The sequence below is a fragment of the Bos taurus genome, chromosome 14 (assembly GCF_002263795.3).
Source record: "Bos taurus isolate L1 Dominette 01449 registration number 42190680 breed Hereford chromosome 14, ARS-UCD2.0, whole genome shotgun sequence".
In the NCBI taxonomy this organism is placed as follows: Eukaryota; Metazoa; Chordata; class Mammalia; order Artiodactyla; family Bovidae; genus Bos; species Bos taurus.
This window is the reverse complement of record NC_037341.1, coordinates 41,994,753-42,006,188: the sequence shown is the minus strand read 5'-3', so window position 1 is coordinate 42,006,188 and position 11,436 is coordinate 41,994,753. Positions and strand designations below refer to the sequence as shown.

The 11,436-nt window shown below is 40.2% G+C and overlaps 1 protein-coding gene and 1 long non-coding RNA gene across 3 annotated transcripts in view; one reads left to right on the top strand and one right to left on the bottom strand.

Annotated features, from left to right (window-relative positions):
* Positions 1-382: 382 nt before the first annotated feature.
* Positions 383-10,961, bottom strand: LOC101904714 (uncharacterized). Its single transcript, XR_237365.5, has 2 exons — positions 10,102-10,961; positions 383-9,395 (listed from the first exon to the last, which is right to left on the bottom strand). It is a non-coding gene; the product is annotated as an uncharacterized lncRNA (long non-coding RNA).
* IL7 (interleukin 7) overlaps positions 9,394-11,436 on the top strand; it is a 60,452-nt gene continuing 58,409 nt past the window's right edge. The window contains exon 1 of one of the 2 annotated variants that reach the window (XM_005215504.5): positions 9,394-9,694. In XM_005215504.5, the coding sequence (XP_005215561.1) occupies positions 9,685-9,694 (10 nt within the window). In that variant the 5' untranslated portion in view covers positions 9,394-9,684. 2 annotated transcript variants of the gene reach the window in all.

The window sequence follows — 11,436 nt, the reverse complement described above, 5'->3', positions numbered from 1 at the left end:
AACCAGAATGGAAAGAGACACGTGTACCCCAATGTTCATCGCAGCACTGTTTATAATAGCCAGGACATGGAAGCCACCTAGATGTCCATCAGCAGATGAATGGATAAGAAAGCTGGTGGTACATATACACAATGGAGTATTACTCAGCCATTAAAAAGAATACATTTGAATCAGTTCTAATGAGGTGGATGAAACTGGAGCCTATTATACAGAGTGAAGTAAGCCAGAAAGAAAAACACCAATACAGTATACTAACGCATATATATGGAATTTGGAAAGATGGTAACAATAACCCTGTATATGAGACGGCAAAAGAGACACTGACGTATAGAACAGTCTTTTGGACTGTGTGGCAGAGGGAGAGGGTGGGATGATTTGGGAGAAAAGATTAAAAAAAAAAAAAAAGAATTTATGTTACTTAATGTAATATTAGATTCAATATTTTGCAACTATATACTTCATGTATATTGTTTAAAAATTAGCCATTAAGTTAATTTCTTCAGTGGAAGAGAAAAGTGATAACATTCTAAATTTAAAAATTAAGTTTAAAAAACTGAACTATTAAAATTTCATTAGAAAGAGAACACCAACTTATAAATTTTTCAGCTATGACCACCAAAGAGGCCTAGAAATAATAAGCACTTCTAGTGCTCAAATTGTGGTTTCTAATATAATCTACTGAAAGAAACAAGAACTCCAATGTAATGAATGTTTTGGGGTCAGTTTTAGAAATTTGAATATCTAGGTATTAGATTAAAATTACTGAAATATAAAAGTAGAAACAGATGACTGAAGACAAAGCATGCTGTAGAACAATATGTATGACCTCATTCTGGTTAAAAATATATATAAACAGCAGGATTGACACAAATGTGACGGTTAGATGGAGTTTTGATTTTCTAAAATGTTTCTTATCTCCATTTAGGATGTGGAGGAAAGGGAATCCTCTTGCCCTGTTGGTGGGAATGTAAATTGATACACCCACTGTAGAGAACAGGCAACTTTCACTTTCAGTTTCTTTCACTATAGAGAACAGTATGAAGATTCCTTAAAAAGCTGGGAATAAATCTATCATATGAACCAGCAATCCCACTACTGGGCATATATCCTGAGAAAACCACAATTCAAAAAGACACGTGTAACGTGTGCCCCAGTGTTCACTGCAGCACTATTCACAATAGCCGGGACATGGAAGCAGCCTAGATGTCCATTGACAGATGAATAGATAAAAAAAGTTGTGGTACATACATATATACAATGAAATATTACTCAGCCATAAAAAGGAACAAGTATGGATCAGTCTGAACTGAGGTGGATGAACCTAGAACCAGTTATATACAGTGAAGTAAGAAAGAGAAAAATATCATTTATTAACACATAAATATGGAATTTAGAAAAATGGTACTGATGAACCTATTTTTAGGGAAGGAGTAAAGATGCAGACATAGAAGATGGAAATACATAAATATATGTATTTATATATAGTAATGACTGATTGCCACTGTGGTACATAAGAAACCTAGGCAACACTGTAAAGCGTTTATCCTTCAATTAAAAATAAATAATTTAAAAATGTTTATACTTTGCATGCTCTGTTTTTATAAATTTTTAAAAGGCAATTTAAGAAGTAACACCACCAACAAGGACTAGCCAACCAGTTCACTGATGTGAACTGGATGTGGTAGCCAGAAATCAGGTTGCAGTAGTAGAAAATGACCAGGAGTGTAAGCTCTTCACAAAGAGTCAGGTACATAAAAAAGGAAGGAGAAAGGAGAATAACTAGAAGCAGTCAGCTTGAAATCTCCAGGTGTTCTCCCTGCCACAGGACTTTGTGTTCGCCTTCCTCTCTCCAGAGGATTCTTCTTACAGCCATCCATGTGACTCACTCACCTTTCATTTTTTGTTCTAATGTCAGGTTCGCACTGAAGCCCACTGAGAATCATAGCACCCTTCCCGACTCACACTCCCCTCCACATACACAAAGTCTCTATCTTGATCCTACACTTTTTACATAGACCTTAATAAATTTCTAACATTTAATATAATTTTTACTTTTTTATTGTTTATCTCCTCCACTAGAATGTAAGCTCAACAGAAACTATTTTTGTCTGTTTTGTGCACTGATATATTCCAAGCATCAAGAATAGTGTATGGCATATTACTTGATAATTGTGTGTTGAATTTTTTTAAATGGGGTTATTTAGGGTTGAGAGAGATTTCAATACATTTATGTGCTGACCTTCACTATTTCTAGGAAGATATAATGATACTTTCGAACAATGCAGTGAAGTATTATGTATTCTTTGAGTAATATAGCCTATGAAATGGTAGCTATTGGCTTTGATTTCCTTGTTTGTTTGACTATGTTACTGATTCTCTCTAATGTTTAACGGGTTTTCTAACCATGTCTTCCTCTTAGACTTTTTTTTGACCAACACTTTTCATTTGATTTGTCTTAAGTAATACATTATTTTTATTACCAGTGAAATGTGATACATTCTATTTCTTGCTATTTCCCTCCTTTCAAAGTGATATTCTGTCATTTTCATTCTCTGAGCTTTCTAAACTTTTATTCAGATTAGAAAACTAAGACTCCTTATATTCTAATTCCAAACTAACCCATTTTATAACTTTTTTATTCTAAAGTAAGCTTTATGAAATTAGGACTGTTTACCAAATACAAACATGTTCTTAATGTATTAAGTTATTTCAAGTCATTTTTTTAAGTTTTCAGTAGATATATTTTCACTTTGTAGGGCATGCTTTATGTGGCTGGCCTACAATGAGACCTAATAAAAAAATAGGACGAAAAAATGGATATTGTATTTACTTGTACTAATACACTGTTCATTTAAGAATCAACCTCCGAAACTAGCAGTGTTTGCAGGCATTCTCCAGTAACACCCAGATTTAAATCAGTGACTTTAAAGCAAAATCCAAAAACAATCAAAACAAAACAAAACTGAGGATTTTCAGTAGCCACAAAGATCACTATCAGAAGGAAAAAAAGAGTAGATTTTCAAGGAAATTTTGGGAAGTTGAATCTAGAAAAGTGTTAGGAGATAGGGAGTAGGTTAAATTCATACTTTGCTGGTGTTATTGCTATAGTTGCTTTGTATTAATCTTGATCCACCATCTTATGATTTTAGTTTTCTCCAGGTCTTTTGAGGGCCTTAAGAAATACTTGTTTCAAATTTGTCCTATATTTGACTTTATACAATTCCTTCTTTTCTTTCTCCTGCTAAATATTTATCAAATATTAAGCTGTTAAAGGGGCTTCCCAGGTGGCCCTAGTGGTAAAACACCTGCCCGTTAATGCAGAAGATGTAAGAGACTCGGGTTCAATCCCTGGGTTGGGATGATCCCCTGGAGGAGGGCATAACAACACACTCCAGTATTGTTGCCTGGAGAATCCCATGAATAGAGCAACCTGGCAGGATAGAATCCATAGGGTCGCAAAGAGTCAGACACGTGACTTAGCGCACACAGGCAAACTGTCAAGGGAAATCAATAAACCTTATGGCAAATCTGTTCTATCAAGTAGATTTCTATGGCCGTTCTCTTTCAGTGCTTTTCGCATTGTATAGGTACAGCTAATTCAATATACCATATCAGTAAACGGAATTAACTGAACCTCTGATTGCCAACAACACATCGATTAGTGTACAAACGGATTGGTTAATGCAAACTACATATGCTACAGCTGCTCCTTCTGAAAGGTAATTTGGCAGCATTTTTTTTTATCGGAATATAATTGCTTTACAATCTTGTGTTAGTTTCTTCTGTACAATGAAGTGAACCAGCTATAGTATACATATATACTCTCTCTTTTGAACCTCTCTCCCACCCCACCCCCATCTCACCCATCTAGGTCACCACAGAGCACTGAACTGAGCTTCCTGTCCTTTACAGAAGGTCCCACGAGCTATCTATCTTACACATGGTAGTGTCTATACGTCAATCCTAGTCTCCCAATTCATTTCACCCTCCCCTCCTCCTCTACCCACCGCATCCATGGATCTGTTCTCTATATCTGCATCTCTGTTTCTGCCTTGGAAATAGGTTCATCTGTACCATTTTTCTAGATTCCACAGACTAGCCAGTACTCAGTCCAGAAGTAGACAAGTAAGTATCATAGGGAACATTTCAATAAGGAACATAAAATTAGGCATAGTGGATTATAGTAGATTCTAATTGTTTAGAATTTAAGGAATGAGATGAAAGAGGAGTGAGTGTAAGAAAAAAATTACTCTGATATCTTGGGTTTCTTGGTTCCATCCTTTTCTACTTCTTCAGAAAAACCTAATTTTAACCATTAATATATAAATATGTTGTAGTACCTCTCATATATGAAAACTAGCACTTCCATTATGCTTTACATGCCTTTCAAGCCATTATCAGATTCCTTTTATCTTCGCCAGACATCCTAAAAAATTGTCTCCTCTCACTTTATTTGCTTCTTCCCTTACATCCCACAAACCAGAATATTATGTCTCACTACACTGCTCTTCTCAAACTGTTGTCATGAGGACCACAGACTTCTCTTCTACTCTGTCCAGTTCAGTGGACATGCTTTTCAATCCTCATCATCTCTTTGTGACATTTGGAAATACTGATAATTAATCTGTTTTGAAATTCTCTCTCTCTGATTCCTGGAATGCTAAGCCAACATCTCTCTTACTTCATGCTCTATTGTTTATCAGTTTGCTCTTTGGCACCCAGTTCTCCACCTACCCTTAATTCCCACATCTCAAGTTTCCTCCTGGCACTGACTGACTCTTTCCTTTCTTTGAAATTGCATGTTGGATGATTTCATTCATTTTCATGGTTCAAGCAATCATTCACATGCTGATATGCATATTTCCAGCAGTTCCTGACATTTTGAAGTGGCCATTTTGATCAAGCCTTCAGAAGAATCCTTTTCATTTTCATTCTTGCAATGCTTGAAACTGGTAGTCTCATCTTATCCCTAGGTTGCATCCCACAAAATAAAATAGGTTTCATTATTGAGCTCAAATCAGTCATATAGTGCTTAAAAATTACAGTTTATAGAAAACAACAGAATTCCCAAATACTTTTATCAAGCTAAGAAAATTAGACAAAAATAGCCCCGGCTCAGTTGAATATGATATGAAGATCAAACATGCACAAATTATGAATATAATTGAAAAATTAAAAGTAAAATGTTAGCAAATTAAATTTAGCATTATGGTAAATTTGTGGTTTATTCAGGAGCAACTGGAGAAGGAAATGGCAACCCACTCCAGTATTCTTGCGTAGAGAATCCTGTGGATACAGGAGCCTGGTGGGCTGCTGTCCCTAGGGTCACATAGAGTCGGACTCAACTGAAGCAACTGAGCATGCATGCATGCATTGGAGAAGGAAATGGCAACCCACTCCAGTGTTCTTGCCTGGAGAATCCCAGGGATGGGGGAGCCTGGTGGGCTGCCGTCTATGGGGTTGCACAGAGTCGGACACGACTGAAGTGACTTAGCAGCAGCAGCAGGAGCAACAAGAAAATACATGACCATGTAAATAAATTCTAAATAGTCATTTGATATAACTGAAAATTCATTGTCAAGCTCAGGCTTGAAAATCAAACAGATCTGCTTTAGAATTAAAGTTTATTCACTTACAGCTATTTTTCCATTGAATGGGTGTGTTGTTATTTGTCATTCAGTCGTGTCCAACTCTTTGAGAGCCCATGGACTATAGCCCACCAGGCTCCTCCCTCTGTCCATGGAATTCTCCAGGCAAGAAGACTGGAGTGGGTAGCCATTCCCTTCTCCAGGGGATCTTCCTGACTCAGGGATTGAACCCAGGTCTCCTGGATTGCAGGCAGATTCTTTACCATATGAGCCACCAGGTAAACTAATCTATTTTGGATCCTAGTTTCACTAATTTTTAAAACAGGCCTAGACTTCCTTAAAACTCTAGTTTGAAACACATCTCAAATTTTCCTTTTCATAATACTTTTAAATTAATGTTAAATTCTACATTTTAAATTAATGTTAAATTCTACATTTAACATCTGTTTTCTCCACTAAGCTGAAATCACCTTGATGACCTGTGTTGCTGTCCACAGTGTGTAGCTTAATATGTGTGAGTATGCATGACCAGTTACAGAATTTGTGGGGCCCAATGCAAAGTGAAAATGAGAGTTCCTTTGTCCAAAAATAATTAAGAATTTCAAGACAGTGACTGCAGAGCATTAAACCAAATCTATAGTCCTTCTAAGCACAGGTCCCATGTGTTCTACACGAACACATGCCCATAAATCTGTTTTGTGTGTGTGTGTGTGTGTGTTTGAAATATGTTGAATATTACGCCTGGAAAATTAAGCTACAGGAACTTCAGAAAATACTGATAGAATGATAGCTAGCATTCAGATCTCAGACTATAAAAAATGGTCATATTATGTTGGGTAAAAAGTAGTTCAGATAATTATCAAGAAAAGATTTTCAGATTACCAATAATGAACTATTTAGATTGAAGATTGTGGAACATTTAAAAAGACATTCATTAACATCAAATGATTCTCTCTTTAAGCTGACATTCATATGGTTTTATTTCCATTTTTTCAAGTACATTGTATTAATCATTCTGAGAATGTTGTCTTCTTTCTTAATATTTATTGGTTATAACTCATAAACTTTATATACTATTTTGTTTCCATATTGGCTTTTCTGCACCATTGGGTCTATAAGTGAACTTGATGGTAACCACCCAGCTTTTCTAATCACATAACATTAGCATATAAAAATTCATGACATTTCTTTTATCCTTATCTATCTGTCTAATAAAAAATAATGTTCATTTTATCAAAATATCAACTACAAATTTAAGAATACATTTTGGAATTTTTTTCCAAATGGTATTAATTCTGCCATAGACAGAAAAATAATAACTTGAAGTTAGAAAGTGCCCATTTGCATATAATAAAAAAAATGCCCAATGATTTATGAATATTTTTTTCAGAGATTCTTCACATTTAGGGTCAGAGTCTGGTGAGGAATTTACATCTCCTCTTGGAGCTCTGAATAATTTTCCCTCATGCTTCCCAAAAGTTCACTTATGCACAAGCTCTTGTTCAACCAAGTTTTACAGTGATTGCATGAAAAAGGAAGATGGATTTCCTGCTGAGCAAGTTATTGATGGATGCTCTTTTATCTGTCCCTGAAAAGTTAAAAAAATAAAAACTACAGGCTATATGCAGTTACATACCTCAATTCTGCTGTCAGGGATTTTAAATAAATCAATAACCAACATTGTCATGTTTAATTACAAAATTCATTTTTACTTTTCACTCCAGCCTCCTGTTTCTCCACTCCCCACCTCCACCCTAAGTTCCAGTCAGATGGAAATACTTGACATCCCCCCAACCCCCACCACATTCTGTGTCCTGTTCTTGTTCGTTTCCCTTGTTCTCTTCCCCTTTCCTCCTATTTTCCTCCTGTCTTCACAAACTGTCTCTTCCACACATGTTCTCATTCATGCCTCTCACTCAATTGTCCTCTCTCATTCTTTCACTTTCTGCATGGCTGTGTGCTAGACACTTTCTTTTTCTTTTCACATGATATATGGAATCTCGGTTCCCAGACCAGGGATCGAACCCACGACCCCTGTATTGGAAGGGAGGAGTCTTAACCAATGGACCACCAGGGAAGTCCTAGATGCTCATCTAAGTGGAAGTCAGCTTGGCTGGACACAGGGAGGAAAAAAGTCATGGGTACCAGAGAGCCAGGGAGGGCAGCAGAAGCCCAGATCACTCAGGGCCATGAAAGCCCCATGTACAGCGGGAAGTGGTCAGGGAGTGGTCACGGAAAATGGCAAATGTAAATCAATATCCTGCTGCTATGAAGAGAATGAAGAGGTTGTGGGCAAGAGTAGAAACTGGAAGGTCCCTAGACAGCAGGGTTTTAATGGTTAACCTTAGGCAATTCACAGAATAGATTTGGGATTTATTTTAGAGGTATTGCTGACAGGACTTGCCTATGAACTGGATGTGAGAAATGAGGCTAAAAGAGGAATAGAAATCCAGGTTTCAGCCTTAAGCAACACTGCTTCACCCTCTGTTTCATTTTTTTTTTCTTTTTCTCTCTGCTTTCTTTTCCTTTTTTCTTTGTTCACACTATCAAAGAATCTGAAATGCTCACATCGTCAAGTTAATTGACCTGCTTGGGTCTCAACTGAGAACTCACAAATTCCAGAAATTTGTCCTGAGGTCCCCACACTGGAGCAAAGCCATACCCACACTACATGTGACTCTGTTTCTGTCCTGGCATCAATTTCTGCATTGTTCACAGGACTTCTAACCCAAGGATCCCAAGTGTGGACTCTAGAGCTGATTTACAGTAGGTTTGTGTTCCACATTTGTTACTAACCAGGGGAGTGAATTCGGGCATATACTTAAGGAAGTCTTAGTTCCCACAAAATTATCTACCACAGAGGAAATTTTGCCTGAGATGACATATATAAAAGGATTAGCACAATACTAGTACAGAACAAATGCTAGGTAAATGATAGCCATAATATTATTATCACTGTTATTTCTTTACATCACCCACCTTCATTTAAGCAGGGTTTCTGCAGAATATCAGAAACCGAACAAGACAGAAAATATCTAAATAATTCAGGTCTAGAAAAAAAAAAAAAGATAAACTTTTGTTTATCTTATAAACTTAACTTTATCTAATAAGCTTCTGTAAACACACAGTCACAATGGATAATTTGATTTATTAGCCAATTCAGACAAACGCACAAGGGAGACGTTGTTAGGAGCTATTATCGGTCTCCACTTTCTCCACCTAATTTGGGCTTTAATTTCTAGGTCCAAAGATAGCTCTTCCCAGAGGAGACTGACCCACCGCTTTATTTTCCTTTGAGATCTCACCTGAGCAGGTGCATGTACAAAAGACAGAGAGGAAAGAGACCAAGAGAGGTTAGAGAGGCCGAGGGAGTGGCCCGTGGCCCTCTTAATCATTCATCATTCTTTACTTCCTTTTTTTTTTTTTTAAAACAAGAGGACTTGGCATCGTCCACCACCACATCCGCGGCAAGAGCTGCTACGCCTCCTCCCTGGTTCCCGCTTGCAATAGCCCAGCTCTCGCCCCTCACATTTACGGCTTCTGTGGACTCATTAGCAACCGATGCTTTTAGATCCTAGTCGCCTACTTTTGCCAAGGCGGCTAGAGGTCATTTGGGAAGTCTTTTGCCTCAAATCGCCCGGAATCAGAAGACCAACTCATTCCTCCTGCGGTGCTTTGGAAATCCGCGCGCTCCTCTGGTCTTGGTCCAGGCGCACAGGAAGCGCTCGGGGAGGACGCAGGTGACCAGGAGAAGGGAGGCGGGGGGGTGCTGTGAAGGCGCCCCAGTGATTAACTTGGAGATCGAACCTGCAGACCAAGCGCAAAGTAGAAACTGAAAGTACACTGCCGGCTGATCCTACGGAAGTTATGGGAAAGGCAAAGCGCAGAGCCGGGCCCTGGTGTGTGCCGCCCCCCTTGGGATGGATGAAACAGCAGGCTCGGCGTGGGTAGGAGGAACCAGCGACAGAGACGGCCTTCCCGGCACGGACTCCCGGTAACTCCGCGGAAGACCAGGGTCCTGGGAGTGACTATGGGCGGTGAGAGCGTGCTCCTGCTGCAGTTGCGGTCATCATGACCACGCCCGCTCCCGCAGACCATGTTCCATGGTAAGCGCTGCTCTCTCGGGCGCAGAAATTCGCGCGCCCGGCACTCCCGGGGACTCGGACGCGCTGCGGGGCCCCGCGCTCAGGCGCGTCCGGGAACAGCCTGGCCTTGCACTTTGGACCTGCGGAGAGCTCGGGCTCTGCCCCGGGGCAGCCGGCGACCGCGCCCGAGTACCCTGGCCCATTGCCACTTGCACCTGGCAAGCTGCGTGGGAGCCTCGGTCCCCGACGCCGGCCCTCTGTCCCCGAGACCCGGCGCTGCAGCCTCCGCGCCGTTCAGCTGTGGCAGCCTGCGCCCAGGTCCCGGGGTAACAACGCGCTCCGTCCTTCTCCCGGAGCCAGCGCCGCCCGCTGTCAACCGAGCGCCCAACCCACCCACCCCGGGCTCCTGGTCGCGCCGAGGTACTCACCGGCGCCCCGGGATCTGCGAGGATGTGGGCTCTTGCAGCTCCAAATCCTTAGAGAAGTGAAAGCGAAGCTCCCACGGGACACGCTTTTAAACCCCAAAGGGACAGGTCTCCGGAAAACCCCGTTTTCACCCACTTACTGAGGCTGGGAGTTTCCGACTGGGGCTGTACCCGGTGTCTTTTGCTGGGAAACCAAGTGCTCCGGGCTGGCACTGAGAAGGGACACTTTGGGTTTTGTTTTGTTTGTTCTAAATGGGTGCTCCTTGACGGAGGCAGAATTAACAGGCATAATTCTACATTTTAGACCCTTGCTGAGACCGAGTAGATTTTACTTGTGTGGAATACGAATTTTAAATGGGCAAGGACAGAGCTGAAGCGATGGCGTTAGCAGCCATACGGCTAGTATAGAGTCCAAAAGTTGACTAGGGGGAAAAACAAAACAAAAAAGGTGTGCTGGGGGGATTGGGGGGAAGGGAAACGTGCTTAGGGAGGGATCGCCTGAGGAAAATTCTGCTGTTTTACAGTAAATACTTCCTCTATCAAAAGGAGACGAATGGGGAGGGGGCCAGAATAGACAGGAGGTTGTTGTCCTGTTTGATGCCTTTCCTGGCTCCACCTTTAGATTAGAAGAGCTTTTTGCCCACTCACAGGTATTCAAGCATCAAAAAGTGACATAGTCCAGAAGTACCTGATCAGTAACAAAATAACGGAGTAGGGTTTAGAGTATAGAGAATTCTTAATGGGCCTCCTCTAGAAGTTTAATATAGAATTAGAAATTAGGTATATTCCTGTTTTCCTTACAATGCCCACCGAGCTTCTGCAGTTGCTTCTTTCTGGATGGCTCCCAGCTCTTATCCTCCCATCACCTCTGATCTAGAGCGGAGAGGTAAAGCAAGAGGAGGAAGCTAAGGTGTCCATTACTGACAAGGAGGAAGCTAAGGTGTCCATTATTCCATTTCCTGAATATCTACACTAATCATGTAGCATAAGTTATCAGCAACCAAAATATTAGAATTCTAAACTCCTAATAATAATTACTCTGAGTGGCTATCTGCAGTTTGTTCCAATAGATTTCATTAGAGGTTTCATTACTTTTTGTCCTTTCACTTTGACACTTCTTTTGGAAGTTGAAGTAGTTGAGGACCTCCTATGTGGTCCTTGATGATTGTGCTCTCTAGTTTTGATAATTTAATTATTTGACGACCCAAAAATGGAATAGTGGTACAAATGGAGAACTGAGGAAGATTAGAAAGCCTGAACAAGTTTAAAGAGAATTACACAGGGCATCATAACAATGCTGAAATACCTTAGACAAAAATGGAAGAGGTTACTTTGTAG